The 19,381-nt window shown below is 54.0% G+C and overlaps 1 protein-coding gene across 1 annotated transcript in view; it reads left to right on the top strand.

Moving 5' to 3' along the window:
- LOC103299427 (polymeric immunoglobulin receptor-like) overlaps positions 1 to 18,990 on the top strand; it is an 81,920-nt gene extending 62,930 nt beyond the window's left edge. Inside the window, 6 exon segments of the mRNA XM_054709505.1 lie at positions 1,785 to 2,114; positions 4,994 to 5,323; positions 14,181 to 14,366; positions 14,369 to 14,527; positions 16,440 to 16,494; positions 18,080 to 18,990. Of these exon segments, the coding sequence (XP_054565480.1) occupies positions 1,785 to 2,114; positions 4,994 to 5,323; positions 14,181 to 14,366; positions 14,369 to 14,527; positions 16,440 to 16,494; positions 18,080 to 18,212 (1,193 nt within the window). The 3' untranslated portion in view covers positions 18,213 to 18,990.
- Positions 18,991 to 19,381: the final 391 nt, after the last annotated feature.

The following is a 19,381-nucleotide window of genomic DNA, read 5'->3' as shown; positions in this document are numbered from 1 at the left end:
GCCAGTGACACATGCAAGGGTGTGGGGGACAGCATCCAGGACAAAATGAGGCTGAAGCCAAAGACCACTTCTTCCTCATAACGTCCCCAAGGCCCTGAGCGCTGCATCTCCCCGGGCCGCTGCTCGCCCTGCAGCTGTGCCGGCAGCCACCTTCTCAGCTCCTCACACACACACACTCTACATGGAACCCTGGCCAGGCCTGGACGCTTTGCTTCCCCCCAAATCATTGAGACACAGCAGCCATGTACTCGTAAATGATGACACTGCCTGTCTCCTCCTACCTCATGAAAGGAGGAAGTAAGGGAAGACAGAAATGTAAGGGAAGCAGGTGAGAGAAACAAAACACAATGACTTAGACAAATCGAGGGCAGTGAGTGCCTGGGCTCCGCTCAAGTCCCCGGAGGGCACGGGCATTTGACGGCGACCAGGGAGAGAGCCGGCAGGCAGGACCATGTGGCTGCTCCCACCCCTGCTCCTCCTCATCGTCCCAGGTGAGTGGGGCCGGGGTTTCAGGTTCTGGGGTGACCGAGGCTGGACAGGGAACCAGAGGGTCTGTCCCGGGGGATGGGACATGTCAGGGCTAATGCAGGGCCCTTTCAGCATCCAGGCACCTTTTGGTTAAATGCAAACCAAGGTGCTGCCACCTCACAGGGTCTCTGAGGTGCAGGAAAGAAACAGAAACCCCAGCGAACACAAGTATCCACCCTCCCCCACCGGTGTCTCCAGGAAAGCGCTCAGGTCCAGGGAGGGACGGGCAGTGAGGCCAGGGTGGGCAGGCGCTCTGGACGGTGGGTCCAGCCACTCATCCGCTGCCCGAGTTTCTGCTCCGGTGGAACCAAAGGCCAGACGGTCATCCAGTGTGGCCAGTGCAATGACCGAGACGCATGGAGTCGTATCACGGGGAGGGAGACCAGGAGTCTAATTCTGGGCTGAATGTTAAGTCCTTGGGTAGAGCTGGCGCTGGTGCTCAAAGAGGACAGGGTCTAGGGAGGCGGGGCCATTGGGCTGCCCAGCTCTGCTGCTTCTCATCCTCCCAGGTGAGCAACCAGAGAAGCGGATCCACAGCCTCATGAGGGCTCAGGAGCTTGTCCCTTTTCTCACCTTTTAGCTCTTGCTTGAATCCTTTCTAATAGGTTTAAGAAAGACACACGAGGTTGTAGCTTCAATGCTTGATCTTATAAGATCACTTGTTTTAGAAAGTCTGGAACTGAAGTCTATGGCAAGTCAACAGAGAACATGGGATCAGTGTGATATGGACTCCGTAGTTGGCATCACTGCTTTGGTCAAGGTCAAAAGCCCTGCAGCCGGGGTGCTTGCTATGGAACCACTAGACCCACTAGGAGCAGCCTCTGCACAGCCAGGGGAGCGGGTGCAGCAGCTGGACCTCCTGAGGCCATCAGCGCAGGTCAGGAGCAAGCACACTTGTGTGGAAATGGGTCCGCTGGTACTTCCTCCATGAGACCAGCTTAACACAGAGATGCTGCAAAAGGACAAAGATTTACGGGCCACGGGGAGCAGGAGGGAGTGAATTATAGGAGGTAATTATTGCTCAGAGTCAATGGTTTTGTTTCCTTGAGCTCTGCAGTGGCGCTGTCAGGTGATTTTGAGGTGGCTCTCACAGGACAAAGGTCTGTGTTGTGGCAGGTGATTTTCTTCCTTGACTCTGTCCCACTCATCAGGCCTTGGACTTGTTGGAGCTGCTCACAGTGCAGAAGGCTGTGGCCCTGGTCTCGGGGTGGGGACGTGGGGGTAAGGTGACAGGTACATGGATTTGTGTTTTCCAGGCTCATCGGTTGACATCACGGGTCCAGAAGCAGTGAGAGGTCTGGAGCGGGGAGTCTTGACCGTGCAGTGTCGCTATGCCCCAGGGTGGGAGACCTACCTAAAGTGGTGGTGTCGAGGGGCTGATTTTGTAAACTGCAAGATCCTTGTTCAAACCAATGAATCAGCATTTGGGGTGAAGGAGCGTGTGTCCATGAGGGACTATCAGACAAACCACACGTTCACTGTGACCATGAAGGAGCTCAGACTAGAAGATACAGGCACTTACTGGTGTGGGATTGAGAGAACTGGAACTGACCCTGGGGTCCCTGTTAAAGTGACCATTGACCCAGGTAAGAGTACGTGCATGTGTGTCTGTGTCTCTTCAGGGCCTGCTCTGCCCTGGTCCCTGAGGTCCCTCTCCAGTGACTGAACTCACTCAGATGAACTGCCACAGAGTGGGGTTGGTCCTGAGGTCTCAGGGAACCCCGGATGCTCACTTGGGTTGAGAGGCTCAGGGTTTCTCTTAGACGCTTTTGGGGCTCCCAGGACCTCCCCATATGGGATCAAGCCTTTCTGGGCACATTTTTTCTCTGCACAGCTCATCGCCTGAGTCTGTTGCCCATAGAGAACACTGTGATGGCCCCAATTTTACCTCATGGGCTGAAGGAACCTTCTACCAGGAATCCCGGAGATTCCATTCCTGCCAAGGTTTCCCTGGCACCTCTGTGCCCAGGTGTCCCTGCTCTTCCTGAAATCCCATCATGAGCTACTGATGCATCTGGGCTCAGAGACATGCTCTTCCTAAGACCTTCTAGAATAGATGCTCCTGGGAGCATCCGGGTGTGAACAAGTGTATCTGTTGGGCTCTGCTCATGACGATCCTTAGACAGCCAGCATCAGCTCACAGCGCACTTATGGCCGGGAGGGAACACACTCAGAGCTCCCTCACCACACCTGGAACCCGGGAGGCCTGGATAGCTGCCAAGTGCAGCACCTTCCTTGTCTCATGGGACCTCGAGAAGGATCCTGAGAAGGAGCTACCCATCACAGAAACTTAAAAACTTGTCCAAAGCTGCCCCCCAGCTGCCCTGGACCTGAGGCAGTCCTGAGCCCCTTCACCCTTCCAGGGCCCACAGCCAGTGAAACATGCAAGGGTGTGGGGGACAGCATCCAGGACAAAATGAGGCTGAAGCCAAAGACCACTTCTTCCTCATAATGTCCCCAAGGCCCTGAGCGCTGCGTCCTCCCCAAGGGCACACCCAGCCTGAGTAAGTCACTCCCTGGCCCCGAGCTCTGAGCTCTGAGCTCTTCCCGGGCCGCTGCTTGCCCTGCAGCTTTGCCGGCAGCCACCTTCTCAGCTCCTCACACACACATTCTAGAGTGGAACCCTGGCCAGGGCTGGACGCTTTGCTTCCTCCAAATCATTGGAGACACAGCAGCCATGTACGCATAAATGACAACACTGCCTGTCTCCTACCTAATGAAAGGAGGAAGTAACTGAAGATAAACATTTAAGGGAAGTAGGTGAGAGAAACAAACATAATGACTTAGACAAATCGAGGGCACTGGCATTTGACGGTGACCAGGGAGAGAGCCAGGCAGGCAGGACCATATGGCTGCTCCCACCCCTGCTCTTCTCATCGTCCCAGGTGAGTGGGGCCGGGGTTTCAGGAACTGGGGTGACTGAGGCTGGACAGGAAACCAGAGGGTCTGTCCCGGGGGACGGGACACGTCAGGGCTAATGCAGGGCCCTTTCAGCATCCAGGCACCTTTTGGTTAAGTGGAAATTAAGGTGCTGCTACCTCACGGGGTCTCTGTAGGTGCAGGAAAGAAACAGGAAACCCCAGCCAACACAAGTACCCCCCAAACCTCCCCAACACCCCCCCCACCCCCGGTCAGTGTCTCTCAGCAGGGCTGCGCTGGGGACGCAGATGGACGGATCGTGGCGAATCCTTCTTGGGGGCTTTTCAGGAGCAAAGATGCTCAGGCTTCAGCCCAGACCCACCCCGTCACGGCAGGGCTCAGGGTCTGGGTTGTTCCAAAGCCTGGCAGCTGGTGGGGCTTGCAGCTGGAGCTGGGAAGCTTCCAGGAAAACGCTCAGGTCCAGGGAGGGACGGGCAGCAAGGCCGGGGTGGGCAGGTGCTCTGGACCGTGGCTCCAGCCACTCATCCGCCTGCCTGAGTTTCTGCTCTGGTGGAACCAAAGGCCAGATGGTCATCCAGTGTGGTCAGTGCAGTGACGGAGACGCATGGAGTCGTACCATGGGGAGGGAGACCAGGAGTCTAATTCTGGGTTGAATGTTAAATCCTTGGGTAGAGCTGGCGCTGGATGCTCAGAGAGGACAGGGTCTAGGGAGGCGGGGCCATTGGGCTGCCCAGCTCTGCTGCTTCTCATCCTCCCAGGTGAGCAACCAGGGAATCAGACCCACAGCCTGGGGCGGGGTTGCCCTGGGTCCTCCTGGCTCACCCAGGAGAACCTCCCATCTCTAGGTCTGAACCCATGAGGGCTCAGGAGCTTGTTCCTCTTCTCACTTTTTAGCTCTTGCTTGAATCCTTTCTAGTAGGTTCAAGAAAGACACACGAGGTTGTAGCTTCAATGCTTTTATCTTATAAGATCACTTGTTCTAGAAAGTCTGGAACTGAAATGTATGGCGAGTCAATGGAGAACATGGGATCAGTGTGATATGGATTCCGTAGTTGGCGTTACTGCTTTGGTCAAGGTCAAAGACCCTGCAGCCGGGGTGCTTGCTATGGAACCACTAGACCCACTAGGAGCAGCCTCTGCACAGCCCGGGGAGCGGGTGCAGCAGCTGGACCTCCTGAGGCCATCAGCGCAGGTCAGGAGCAAGCACACTCGTGTGGAAATGGGTCCGCTGGTACTTCCTCCATGAGACCAGCTTAACACAGAGATGCTGCAAAAGGACAAAGATTTACGGGCCACGGGGAATGGGAGGAAGTGAATTATAGGAGGTAATTATTGCTCAGAATCAATGGTTTTGTTTTCTTGAGCTCTGCAGTGGCGCTGTCAGGTGATTTTGCGGTGGCTCTGAGCCAGTGGCACTTTGAAGGACAAAGGTCTGTGTTGTGGAAGGTGAATTCCTTCCTTGACTCTGTCCCACTCATCAGGCCTTGGACTTGTTGGAGCTGCTCACAGTGCAGGCGGCTGTGGCCCTGGTCTCGGGGTAGGGATGTGGGGTAAGGTGACAGGTACATGGATTTGTGTTTTCCAGGCTCATCGGTTGACATCACGGGTCCAGAAGAAGTGAGAGGTCTGGAGCGGGGAGTCTTGACCGTGCAGTGTCGCTATGCCCCATTTTGGGAGACCCACCTGAAGTGGTGGTGTCAAGGGGCTGATTTAAGAAGCTGCAAGATCCTTGTTAAAACCAATGGATCAGCTTTTGGGGTGAAGGAGCGTGTGTCCATCAGGGACGATCAGACAAACCGCACGTTCACTGTGACCATGAAGGAGCTCAGGCGAGAAGATACAGGCACTTACTGGTGTGGGATTGAGAGAACTGGAACTGACCCTGGGGTCCCTGTTAAAGTGACCATTGACCCAGGTAAGAGTATGTGCATGTGTGTCTGTGTCTCTTCAGGGCCTGCTCTGCCCTGGTCCCTGAGGTCCCTCTCCAGTGACTGAACTCACTCAGATGAACTGCCACAGAGGGGGGTTGGTCCTGAGGTCTCAGGGAACCCCGGATGCTCACTTGGGTTGAGAGGCTCAGGGTTTCTCTTAGATGCTCTTGGGGCTCAAGATGGGATCAAGCCTTTCTGGGCACATTTTTTTTATCTGCACAGCTCATTGCCCGAGTCTGTTTCCCATAGAGACCATGGTGATGGCCCCAGTTTTAGCTCATGGGAGGAAGGAAGCCTCTTCTGTGGGAGCCAGTTCCTGCCAAGGCTTCCCTGGCACCTCTGGTGCCCTGGTGTCCCTGCTCTTCCTGAAATCCCATCATGAGCCACTGATGCATCTGGGCTCAGAGACGCTCTCTTCCTAAGACCTTCTAGAATAGACGCTCCTGGGAGCATCCGGGTGGGAACAAGTGTATCTGTTGGGCTCTGCTCCTGCCGATCCTCGGACAGCCAGCACCAGCTCACAGCGCACTTATGGCCGGGAGGGAACACACTCAGAGCGCCCCCACCACACCTGGAACCCGGGAGGCCTGGATAGCTGCCAAGTGCAGCACCTTCCTTGTCTCATGGGACCTCGAGAAGGAGCTACCCCATCACAGAAACTTAAAAACATGTCCAAAGCTGCCCCCCAGCTGCCCTTGACCTGAGGCAGTCCTGGGCCCATTCACCCTTCCAGGGCGTGCTCAATGTCCTCTTGGACCTGTGCCCAGACTCGACGGCCTCTGAGGCTCTGAGTCTCCCAGAAGCCTAGGAGGTATGAGTGGTCCAGCTGGAGGCCCCATCCCAAGGCTCCTTTGTAGGCTCCACAGGCCAGGGCAGCCCACATTCCTCCCTGGCTCCGAGCTACGTGCAAGGCTGCGGGTGGGTTAGCAGGAGAGTGGAATGTAACCTGTTCTGTATGACAAGCAACAACTACAGTGCTGACCCCTGACCCCCACCCTCACCTCCACTGCCAACACATTCACAGACACCCCAGAAGACACCACAGGCTCTCCGACTGTGACCAACCACCACTCCGATGGCAGGTAAGTCAGCTTGGACGCTGCTGTTCCTTCCGGCTCACTTGTCCCAAACTTCTCTCACACAGACATGGGGCGTCCCCCAAGGAGCTCAGAGGGTGGGAGATGGACGAGCAGGCATTCAGGGCAGAGGGCATGGCCAGGATGTGTGGACACGGGTGTCATGGGGCCACAAGGCCCTTTGGTCCAAATTCTGGGAGAACAGGAAGGGCCTGGGGAAGTCCTGTTTCCCTAGTTACTGTTATGGCAACAACAGTGATCCTGATAGTCCCTCGTGTCTCTCGAGCCCCTGGCAGCTCACGGGGGACTTTCCTGTGTGTTATTCTGTTCATGTGTTGACCTTGCTGGTGACCACCTCAGGGCGTGGGGGGAGGGCAGGCAGATGGACATGCATGTTCCCATTTTACAGAGAAAGAAACTGAGCCGGGCTCATGTTTCCCAGCTCCACAGCCACGGGAGCTTTCTGGAAGCTGAGAGGCCTCTTTCGTTTCTTCCCTTCCCCCTCCTTGGCCCTCTTCGCTTTGCCTTCAGATCTGCTGTATCTTCTACTGCTGGGCCTTCCCACAGTCTCTATGGGACATCCCGGCTTTCCAAACCAGGGGGGCCTTTGCCCCTCTCCCATTTGCTCTCTGTTGTGAGAGTTGCTTTCTACCGAACTACTTATTCACTTTTTAAAATATGTTCTTATTGATTTTAGAGAGAGAGGAAGGGAGAGGGAGAGAGAGAGAGAGAGAGAAACATCAATGATGAGAGAGAATCACTGATGGGCTGCCTCCTGCACGCTCCCTTCTGGGGATTGAGCCTGAAACTTGGACATGTGCTCTGGCTGGGAATCAAATCAGCAACCTTTTGGTGGTTGGAATGACACTCAACTAACTGAGCCACACCAACCAGGGCTGAAATGCTTTTAATAAGACTAGCAGTTTTTAAATGCAAGAATCAAAGCCAGATGTAAGTGCCGATTAGGGCTTTTGCTCACATTATGGATAACTCACTCATTTATTCAACAAAGAACTATTGAGCCCCCCTCCTGTCTAGCACCGATTTAGGGAACACAGGGGGATAGGAGGATGAACAGAGCAATCAAGCTGTCTGTCTGCCCTCCAGGCTCTTACAATCGAGAGATAGTTAATGTAGCAAATAGAGCTAAATAATTAATTGATGGGTTTATTTTACGACTTCCTGTGAATTGTGATGAGTAAGAGATAATCCTTGTGTTCATCAGCTCGGGCAGCCATCACAAAGCAGCATCAGCTTAAACAACTTTCTCAAGTTCTGGAGGCCAGAAGTCTGCGTCAAGGTGTCGGCTGGGTTGGTTCCTCCTGAGGCCTCGGTCCTGGGCTTGTAGACAGCCGTCTCTTCCTTGTGTCTTCCCATGGTTTCCCCTCGTGTGTGTCTGTGTCCCAGTCTCTTCTCATAAGAACCCCAGGCACTTCCTCCCAAAGAACAAGCCAAGGTGAGAAGAGGAAGGAATCAGAAGAGAGAGTGTGGGGGCCAGTGGAGGCCACTGTCAGCCTGGGGTCCCAGGCTTGTCCTCATGTAGGTTATTGGGACCCACAGTCTGGGCACCTGATGCACGGGGAAGAGGGGTCCTGGGCGGTAGCTCACTTCTGTCACCGTGTCCCTCCCGCAGGTTCCAGCTCAGCAGCACCCACTTCCTGCTCCTGGTCTTCCTGAAGGTGCCCTTGCTCCTGGGCATGCTCGGTGCTGTCCTGTGGGTGAACCGGACTCAGAGGAGCTCGGGGGAGAGGCAGAGTCAGCCCCGCTCTGAGAACCAGTAACCACTAACCAGTAATCAGTAGCTCCCATGTTCATCGATGTCATGTCTGCAAGTAAGAAACTCAAATGGAAGAAAGATTGTTTATTGTGAAATGACGGTGGACAGCAGGGACCGTGGCTCTGGAGGCAGCCTGGGCCCTGCCTCAGGGTCAGGGCCCTAATCCCTGGGAACCCACAGCAGTGAGGCCTGGGCCTCTGCGGCCCCTCTCTGTGCACAACCTCTGGTCTCCCCTTGTCCTGAGGCCCCCACAGAGCAGGAAATACAAACAGAAGTGCAGGAAGAGGCCTTTCGCTGGGGGCCCAAGTCCTTGCGGGCCATTTCCGACCTCAAGCCCGTGAGCCACCTGCCAGGGTCCGGGACTGATTTCTGCGTCCCCTGTCCCCTGAGGTTTAGGGCTCCCGCCAATCCCGGGTTTCACAATTCTTGACTCATGAATAGAGCAACTGAACCGTGCACTGACGACATGCCAGCCGTGAGTGAAGACCTGATGCACAGGGAACAGAAGCGTCTGGAGTCCTTGCCCTGCTGCGTGTTTGTCACGTGTGGGGAAGGAAGCTCTGGTGCCAGCTCCGTCCCTTGCCTCCTGCACGTCTGACGCTGAACTTGGCATCACAGCCTCTCATTGTCCCCATCACCCTTCCTGGTAGGATACGTAAACGTTCTCACTTCTTTTGAGAGCATCCAGTGTGGCTGCCAGGCTCATTCTGGCGTCACAGGGAGATGCCCACGTATTTTGGGGACTGAGACGGGACCCATCAGTCAGATTGTGGAGCCTGGACCAGCCTAGTGGCTGGGAGCTAGGGCAGCTGGGGAGGGAGGAGCCTGGAGCAGCTCCTCATACTTTCAAGAGCCGGAACCAGATCTCTCCCATCAGGATCTGAGCCTTCTGGGCCGTCAATTGTGGAGGAGGGACGAGGACACCAGGATGCTGCTGCTTCAGAAAGACAAAAAGATTCTTGCTCTCTGGCTCCTCCCTGGACTTGAACTTCTGGCAGCTTCAAGATTGAAAGGGGAGGCCACTAGCGCAAAGGGCAGAAGAAACAGCATGAGCCCAGGCCAGGAGGGACGGTGTGGGACAGGGCCAGGGGAGGTCTCGTCCGCAAGGGACCCTGCTCATCCCGCTGGGGCCAGCTTGCTCTCACCGGGTTGCCCTCTGCACCACTGAGCTTGGACCCTGAGACCCGCCATGAGCATCTTTTTTTTTTTTTTAATCCTCACCCAAGGATATTTTCCCATTGAGTTTGAGAGAGAGTGAGAGAGGGAAAGACAGACAGAAACATCATTGTGAGAGAAACACATCGACTGATTGCCTCCTACACGAGTCCCGACCAGGGCCTGGGCTGGGGAGGAGCCTGCGATCAAGGTACGTGCCCTTTGACAGGAATCGAACCTGGGACCGTTTGGTCCACAGGCCGATGCTCTATCCACTGAGCCAAACTGGCTAGGGCATGAGCATCTTGTTTTTAACAGCAATTCAAGCTCCCGATGGACTGTGCTGTACAAGGTGAGGACTTCGGCATCTTACCCTTTGCCCACCCTCCCTTTCCCAGAACTGATTTTGCCGGTGTCGTACTTTTTGCATGGATGGTATTTATATGCCCTTCTGTAAATATTTCCCATGGTAGTTTCATCTTTTTTCCTATTTTAAAATATATTCCCTGCTCACCGTAGCTTCTATTCTTCTTCTTCTTTTTTTTCTTCATTATTGGCTTTAGTTCTCGGTAGGCACAATTTCATCACGATGTTGTTTTTCTATTTTCCAAGGGCTCGCGGGTGCTGTATTTCATAAGTTCTTGCGCGTGTGAGAGTGTTGCCAAAAGCAACGATCCTGGGTAGAGAATTCCCAGAGGGGACCCTGTCTTTTCTGGGAACGTGTAGATTTTCCCTCACGTCCCCTGAGATGCCGTGCTGGGGTGGCATCGGAGACCAGCCTCTTCCCTTCATATTCGCAACTTACTCCCTCTGAGCCGGGGTCTTCTCTGATCGGAGCCCATGCGATTCTCTCTTTGTCCTGGAAGCTCTGTAACGTCAGAAGGTTCTAGGTGTGGGTCATTAGGAAACCCTTCCCCGCTCCACTGGGACACTGTGTGGATTTTCAGTTGCAGATGGAAGGGTTTCTTTATTTCGGGATCATTTTAAATTCAATTCGATCACTTTTACTTGTGGCTTCTTTTTCTCCTCCTTAGGGAGCATTTGTGGAATGTCCTTCCTCTGTCTGCTGTCCCTGTGTCCGCCTCTCCAAACATCTTTATATCGTGTGTATTTAAACGTCACTGTTGGGCCCTGGCAGGTGTGGCTCCGTGGGTTGGACATCGCCCCGTGCACCGAAAGGTTGCTGGTTCGATGCACAGACAATGCACAGACCTGTAACCCAGCTGTTTCACATACAGGAATCTATCCCACAGGCATATTCATGAATGAGTATCAAGCCACACATGCAAAGACATTCATTAAGGAATTGCATGTAGTTACAAAGAGCTGAAAACAACTCAAGTGCCCATCAAGAGGGAAAGAATGAAACAAATTGCAATATGCAGACAGCATGCAATACTATGCAGCCATTGAAAGCAAAGGTCTACAGGCAGCCCCAGCTGGTGTTGCTCAGTGGATAGAGCATGGGCCTGAGGACTGAAGGGTCCTGGGTTCAATTCCAGTCAAGGGCACATGCCTGAATTGTGGGCTTGATCCCCAGTAGGGGACGTGCAGGAGGCAGCCGATCAATGATTCTCTCTCGTCATTGATGTTTCTCTCTCTCTCTCTCTCCCTTTCCCTTCCTCTCTGAAATCAATAAATATATATATATTTTTAAAAGTCTATAGGTATTGATATGGGGTGATTTTGAAAATACAGTAAGTTAAAATAGGCAAGCTGCAGACAACACCCTGAGGAGGGGAAAGACCACACACACACACACACACACACACACACACACAAATAGAATTTCTTCAAAGGACACACAGACACACAGGGTAAACTACCACCAACTGCACCCAGTCCGGGTGAGCTGGGAAGGAGAGAGCGAGTCTGAATCCTGAATTGAGAGCAATCACGTGACTCACGGAGGGTCACAGCTGAAAACTCTCAGCGGCACCTCACAAATCACTTTTGGGGCATCCTTTTCTTTTAAGGTCACGCTGAAAAGAGAGTAAGCTTACATAAGATGCTACAAAAAGTGGTGAAAAAATGACAGAATATGGCCTGGGCCCTTGCAGTTGGCTGGGTGTCACCCCGTGCACCAAAAGGTTGCTGGTTCGATTCCCAGTCAGGGTACGTGCCCGGGATGCAGGTTTGCTCCCCGGTTGGGGCACATACGGAGGCAGCCGATCGATGTTTCTCTCTCCCCCTTTCTCTCTCACAGTCAATGAAAAAACAACAACACAGAATATGGATGTGAATTTTTGCATCTTTTCATGTTCTGAACCCCTAAGGTTTACATTGGGGGGTGGGGGGCCGGGAGCAGTCCACATACGTAAACAGAAGCCAGTGGCCTGAGAAGCCTCTGCTTCCAGCACACGGCCTTCCCCCTGGCTCTGCAGCAGAGTGAGATTGCTCAACACGTGCGGGAAGCCACCCCACACGGGAGGGGCGGGTGCGTGTGCACACACTCAGCACACACAAAACCACGGAAAATATGAAGCTTCCTCAGCAAAAAAAAAAATGAATGAGCAAGAATTTTTATTTTTACTGCGACGCCCCATTAAGAGAAGCTGTTTGACAACGGAATCCCCGAATTGCAGAGCGCTCTCCGTACATGAACCTAAGCTCTTGGACAGAGCATTTCCCACCTGCGTCTGCCTTTACACGTCCCCGTGGCTGCCTCACGGAATTGGGTGTCTTCCTGGCCAGGTACACCGGGGCTACCCTCCCATTTCCGGAAAGATCTCTACCCAGGAGACGCTTCGCCTCCCATTCAACCACACGGGTTCAAGGGGAGGCCTGAGGGTGGTTAAGTTCTCCTTGAAGCCAGAGCAATGGAGACCGGTCAGGAGCACGTGACCAAGACGAAACCACTCAAGGCTTCTGGGTCTGAGGAGGGCAGACAAGAGCTGGGGGCTCAGAAGAGCAAAGCCCCCACGTGGACCCCGCCTCACCATCTGACCCGCCCAGAGGCAGGGCCGGCTTTCTGGGGGCACAGTGCCATGCACCCCGGGCCCTGCACGTAGAGGGACCTCGCGCTCGGTGTAACTCTCGTAGCCGCCCTTCAAAATTCGTAATATTCTGGAACAAGGGCATGCCCATTTGCATGGGGCCCTGTACGTAGCTGGCCTTGTCCAGACAAGGCCTAGTCATGCCTGTACCGCACGAGACTGCTGTCTCGGCCACAGGAAATGAGCCAGCCCTCCGGGCAGGGCAGGGCTTGCTTGGGAAATGGGGATGGAAATGGACCCGGCTGCTGGGGCGGGCCTGCGGCTGGGGCTGAGTGATGGGAGGGGTGCTCTCGTGTTTGGGGCGAGAAACGGGAACTGCAAGTTCAGATTCAGCCCCGAGTTTCCCCGTCCATGCGATGGCCCCGCTCCCTCTGCTGCTACATTGTCTGACCTGCTCTGAGAACAGAAACAAGCAGAGACGGGCGGAGAGAAGCTGAGGAGGGGACGGGGGAGCAGACCCTGGGCGAGGAGCCTTCCCAGCCCGAGGGACAGGGCCATGTGGCTGCCACGGGCTCTGCTGCTTCTCTGTGTCCCAGGTGAGCGGGGCTGGGCCCGGACTCGGGAAATCTGCTCTGGCAGGTCAGGGTGAGCAAAGGGTGGTGATGGGCAGGGAATGCAACAAAAACACAAGCCAAAGGGATGAGGTGTGATTATAAAGACCCCAGCGCACCCCAGTTCCTCCCTGGGACAGGATGAGGATTAACTGGGAAATGCTCTCCACACTGTGAGCACAGACGGAGCCCCAAGGAAGTCTAGCCATTTTAATCATTAGAACCATCATTGTTAAGGTCAGGAAGACGCCAGAGAGGAGAGGGAGGGGAGCGGAGAGCGAGGACTTTTGGGCTGATTGTGTGTTACCTGTCAAGGGCAGAGTGGACAGCAATGGTTCCTTGCAGTGAGAGGACCCCTCAGGTGTCTAGAGCTCGTGTGACTCTCCAGGCAGGAAGCAGAGATTGGTGGGGCCTGGGGCCTCATCACTTGGAACTGGGGCTTTCAGAGAGACTGGAGAAGGAAGGGCAATGCCAAAGTCTTAGAGGTGGCAAAGGACCTGAAGCTAAGGCCAGGGCATGGCAAGGCTGGCGGGGGCTGCCGAGGAGTAGGGGAGGGAAGGAACCACTGGTGGGTCATCCATGTGGAGCAGAGTCCCTAAAGATATTCAGTGATGGCAAGTGTTGCTGCAGGCGTCTGTCCCAGGAGGGGAGTCGAAGTCTTAATGTTCTTGAATCGTGGTCAAGAAGAGCCCCTTCTTAAATGGCCTCCTTATACCCTGGCCAGCGCTCATCTCCTGTGTGACTCAGACCTATGAGCAGGAGGTCCTACCTGTACAAGCAGGGCTTATGAACTCGGGGTCCACAGTGAGCACGGGGAACAGGGACACAGCCAGAAGCTGAAGGCTTCCTCTTAGTTCCCAGCACTGGGCTTTATCTAATTTTTCCTGGTTCCCATTCTTATTTTCTGTTTTCTAGTTCGTCCGTCCATCCATCCATCCATCCATCCATCCATCCATCCATCCATCCATCCCTTTATTCAGATCATGCTTAGTAGCTTTATTCAATTCTAAGTAATGGATGGGACCCAGAACCTGTCTAGGACCACCAAAGTCTTCCTCTCCCCCTCACGTTGTGAGTTGGTTGAACTCACACAGGCTGGTCATGGCCTCTTGAGTCTCAGAATCCCACAGCAGGTGTCTCCTGAGATCTCCTCCTGTGTCTGCCTATACTTTGCTGGTGCCTGCCCCCTCCTTCAGGCCTCGGGGTGACTTCCAAAAGACCTGACACCCAGGGCCCCTCTGGCTCAGGCTCTTCCAGGGGAAGACAAGATGGATTGTGTTTTCTAGGCTCTTTGTCTCTGAGCGGCCCCACTAATGTGACGGGCACCGTGGGTGGATCCCTGAGCGTGCCGTGTCGGTACAAGAAGGAATATGAGGCCTTTAACAAATACTGGTGCAGACAGCCGTGCTTGCCACTGTTCTCCGAGACTGTGACGCTCAGCGCCTCCAGGAGAGAGGTGAGGAGAGGCCGAGTGTCCATCCTGGCAACCTCACCTTCACAGTGACCTTGAAGAACCTCTCTGCAAACGATGCAGGAAAATACAGGTGTGGGATTTCCACGCTACTGATGGAAGAGGGGCTTCCTGGCTTCTTGCCTGAACCCTTTTTCCAGGTTCAAGTGTTTGTTTCCCCAGGTGAGGCCCTCCTTCCTCTGGTACCAGCGACGAAGGGGTCTGAGCGAATCTCTGCAGAGCATCCCAGGAAACTTCAACTCAGGAGAGGGAATGGGGCCTGGTGTTTGTGCACCAGAGATTCAGGACCAAGTGCGTTGTGTGCATGTGACTGTGTGTGACTGTGTGTGAGTGTGTGAAAACGTGAGGGTGTGCGTGAGGAAAACGTGTAAAAAGTGGGTCAGTCGGAGTACCAGTGTGTGTGTCAGGCGTGTGAGAGTGTGAGCATGGGTGCGTCACATCCAAGTTTCCTGCCACCACCCCAGGTCCTGACAATGTCTGTGGGTTGAGGTGGGAGGGCCCTGTGTCGTCGGATCCATCAAGACTGAAGGCCTCATCCTGCCTTCCTGACTTCACAGGGTGGAGTGTGTGTATAGGGTGGAGGTCACTCCAAAGGGACCCCCTTCACACTGTCCGTTAGCTTGAGCTCTCAGGATTAAGAGCTCTCTACAACCCCAGGGACCAGGGCCTCGCCCAGGCTCCGGACAGGAACCTTGAGATGGTCTAAGGTCAGGGATGGCCCAGACTGCCAACCTCATCCCTTTGACTGGGGACCCCTGCTCCAGAAATCCATGGCCAGCCCCAACTCTCGCCCTGGCCTCTCTAACACCCAGCTTCTGGGCCTTTCTTCAGCCTCTGGTATGTGTGCTGGCCCCAGGGAAAGCCCATTTTCTGGAGGCCCTGGCCTCTGGCTGCAGGTCAACTTGGTTTGTTGGTGGCTGTGGGGAAGGAGGGAGCCCTCAACCCTCTGTCTGGTCTCCGTCTGTCTGGCACCCTCCCCCAGTTTCTGCATCTTCTCCCTCCGACTCACTTGACCAGGCAGGAGGGAGCCCAGTAAACCCCTGGGCCTGACGGGGCAGAAGAGAGATGGGGCACCTCTAACATATGTTTCTGTTCAAATTGTTTCTTGATCTTTTAATAAGTCCTTTCACCTCCGCCCCCCTCTCTTCCTTTCTTTCCTTCTTTTTCTTCTTTCCTGAGAGTGGCATCTTCCCTTATCAATCTAAGGGTGTGTTCTTTTTCTTCTGCTTTCTGCATTGTCTCAGCTTCTTCTGACACTTTCTCCTAATTGTGTTGGTTTCTCTCTTTCATGTTGGAGGCTTTCCTCTGAAGGTTTTGTCTATGTGCACTTAAGAATGCAGCCTGAGGTGCTTTGTGGGGGCTGGAGGAGGAGCCTCACCTTTAGGTGACTGCCCAGAGATTCAGCTCTTTTCCTCCGGGTCCCTAAGTGTCTGAATCTGGAGGTTCTTCCTCCGAGTTGGTCCACTGAGCCAGTGAGAACCTCCAGTCTCCCGCCTGAAGGAGTACAGGGGAGGCTGCCAATGTCTGAGGAGCTGGGTTGGCTGAGGGGGCTGGGGGGTCCCACTTTCCAGAGTACAGATTCCATGTCTTTGGTAGCATTTTCCAGCCATCAGCTGTGTGAGGTATCCCCACTTTCAATCTTCCCTGAATCAACCTCTATAGTCTTCTGCCAAGGGGTGGCGGGGGGGGGGGGGGTTGATAAGTGAGTGCACTGGTTGGGGGTGTGTGGAACCTGAGGTCTAACTCTTGACCTGACCTTCAAGCACTCCTGTTTTCAGGGAGACAAGGAATGCCTAACTGCTTAATGGCAGAAGGCGATGCATCGCTCGTCCTGTTTATAGTGTTCACCTGGCTAAGAGCACATTGGGATGGGGTTGGAGAGGGATACTCCTCTACGCTGCTCAGGCCTGGGTCTGACTATGGTGAGAGGATGGTCTGAGAACATCTGTTCAGCCCCTTCCCTGAGTTCCCTCTGCTTTGTGAAGTTAGGACCGTGCAAGGGAGAGGTACCTAAGTGGAAAGAGTCCTGGGCGGGGCCCTGGGCCCTGTCCCTCACCCTCCACCTCCCCCACAGCCTCCAGCAGCAAGAGCTCTGCAAGGACGCCTGGACCTCCCAGCCGAGACCCAGGGTAAGGCGCATGTGTCCTCGTGTCTGCTATCATCTGCACGGCATCTTCCCGAGGGTAGGGCTTCCCAGACACAGGTCTCCTAAATAGGCCACTCACTCAGCAAATATTTCATTTACGTCTTATGTGCCAGAAACTGATGCAAATGCTGGGGATATGACAGTGAACAGGCAAGGCTGTTCTCTCAAGGAAGTTTCTTTCAAATGGGCAGATTTAAACAACGACCAAATGGATGAGGTAGGTAGATAGATAGATAGATAGATAGATAGATAGATAGATAGATAGATAGATAGATAGATAGATAGATAGATAGATAGATACACACACACATAGAGGAAATGTCATTAATGATCATTACTCTGGAGAAAAATTAAGCAGGTAGGTATTAAAGGACAGGGTGATGGGATGTATGTGGGGAAGATGATCGGGCATGATGAGATGCTCAATGAAAACAAGTAACAAAGAGACTTAGATTGGGTTTCCTCACAATCGGATCCCGAGACAAGAATGTAGGTGTAGTGAGTTTACAGAGAGGTGATCCCAGGAGGTCTAGTGAGGGAGCGGGAAGGAGGGAAAGACAAATGAGGTGCCCATTGATGAGAGAGTTCCCATTGGAGCAACTGGGCTCACTCCCCTGGGCTCCCTCAGAGAGGCTGTGCAGGACATTCCTCAGAGCCGGCCCACGGAGCAGTGAGGAAGCCGGGGTGGGGATCCACACACGTCTGCCCTCCTGGCGGGGCCAGATGGCCGGTTTGCTAGTTGTATACAGAGTGATGAGCGAAGGCCTCTCAACTAGTGACATCTGAGCAGAGACCTGAAGGAAGTGGGAGAGTCAACCAAGAAAGCATCTGGAGTAGGACTGGTCCAGGCAGAGGGTCACTCCTGGGGCCTGAATCCTGGGGATTTCTGGCCTGCTCTGCCCAGCAAGCCATGCCCACTCCTACGGCCACAGAGAATCCTCAGGCAAGAAGGGGCAGCGGCTTGAGGTGAGAAGACATTGGCGGGTCCAAAACTGCCCACAGCTACCAGAAGCTCAAGTGGGCAAACAGAGGGTACCAACAGGGGTTGCTACATTTGTGAGGAGCTGGAATGGGCAGTGTACTGGGACCCAGGAGGTGAGGGGATGGGCAAAGTCACTCCTTGGGGGAGAGGTCGTTGGGTGGTTTAAGCAGACTATCTGCTCCCATGATTGATTCAAGGGTGAGCCAGGACTTGCATTTGCGTGTGGAGTGGTTATAAGGGGACATTCATTCTTAAAGTTGGTCCCAGCAATAGCTGGGGTCCTGTGAGTGTTGATGGCTGAGGGCTTTCTGGGCACGAGGGTCTGGCCAGAATCCTGTATCTGTCTTCCCTCCTCTTCTCATACCACGTCCTCGCGCACCTGCTGTGTCCTGGCCTCCAAGTTCATTCCTGAATTAAATGAAGGACAGGTTTCTGTGGTCCTCAGCATGAGCTGTCTGGCCCTGGCACCACCCAGGTTTGACACTGATACTGAGTTTTGAGGCCACAGGACCTGAGCTCAAAGGAAGGTGGGGGAGCGGCGGAGCCTGGGCCTCCCACTGACTGCTGGCCACTGTCCCTCTCACAGGTCCCTATTCAGCAGCGTCCACTTCCTGCTCCTCATATTCCTGAAGATACCCCTGTTTCTGAGCATGCTCAGTGCTGTCCTCTGGGTGAACAGGCCTCAGCGGGCAACTTGTGAGGAAACACAGTTTGGCTAAGACAACCTGCCACTGTCCCCACCCAGCGATGGCCTGTCCAGAGACACAGCCACTTGGACTAGAGAAGACGGAACCTCATCCCTGAACCTTACATCCCTTTTCAGCTTATCGCCAGAGACTTTAAAAAACATGTCAGTGAATATATCACCTACACAAACGTGTGTATAGGAACAGTTGAAGGACTAAAAATAGACATCTGTGTACCCGCCATTCAGCCTAAGAAATCAACCATCATTGAGACATTTAAAGCCCCCACCTGCCGAAACCGGTTTGGCTCAGTGGATAGAGCGTCGGCCTGCGGACTCAAGGGTCCCAGGTTCGATTCCGGTCAGGGGCATGTACCTTGGTTGCGGGCACATCCCCAGTGGGGGGTGTGCAGGAGGCAGCTGATTGATGTTTCTCTCTCATCGATGTTTCTAACTCTCTATCCCTCTCTCTTCCTCTCTGTAAAAAATCAATAAAATATATTTAAAAAAAATAATAATAATAAAGCCCCCACCTACTTCTCCCTGCCCTCAAGCCCCTCCTCTTGCTGCCAGAGTCAACCACTCTCTGGATTAGTTTGTGCCCATCATTTCTATTCCCAACCTCATGGGTAAGAAGGAAGAGCATGCTTGAGGCAGTTCTTAAAGCCACCAAGAGATGGCGCCAGAGGCAATTTGCAGAGCTTTACTATGGATCTCTCCATGGACTTAGAAATAATTCTTCTCCAACAGAATTGCTTCTTAGCTGCTGGATCCATTCCGGCTGATCCCCAAATCCAGACCCATTGTATCCTGCTGCCTTTCCCCCAGGCTGGGTCCACTCCCTGCACCATCCTTCCCAGCAGCCTGGGCTATCTGAGTAGGGACCCCCTTGTCTCCATTGGGGCCAACCAGATGTGGACTCAGGCATTCAGGGGGCCAGGGCCAGGGCTCAAGGTACAAGCAAGGGTCTGGAGCCCAGTGGGCAGCTCAGACTGGAGTAGACTGGACCTAGGGGAGGGGATGGAGCCAGGTGCGAGAGACAAAGACACACCCGATTCCAGTCCAAGGCTTCAGATTTCTGAAAAGCAGCACCACGTGGATCTGATTTCTCACTCCCTGGGAGAGGCAGAGACCCAGGCCCTCAGGGAACACGTTCTGCTAGCTTAGAACTTCAGGGGGTGACAGCTGTCACCACTTCCTATT

Source organism: Eptesicus fuscus, chromosome 20 (assembly GCF_027574615.1).
Source record: "Eptesicus fuscus isolate TK198812 chromosome 20, DD_ASM_mEF_20220401, whole genome shotgun sequence".
In the NCBI taxonomy this organism is placed as follows: Eukaryota; Metazoa; Chordata; class Mammalia; order Chiroptera; family Vespertilionidae; genus Eptesicus; species Eptesicus fuscus.
This window is presented reverse-complemented; position numbering and strand designations above follow the sequence as displayed.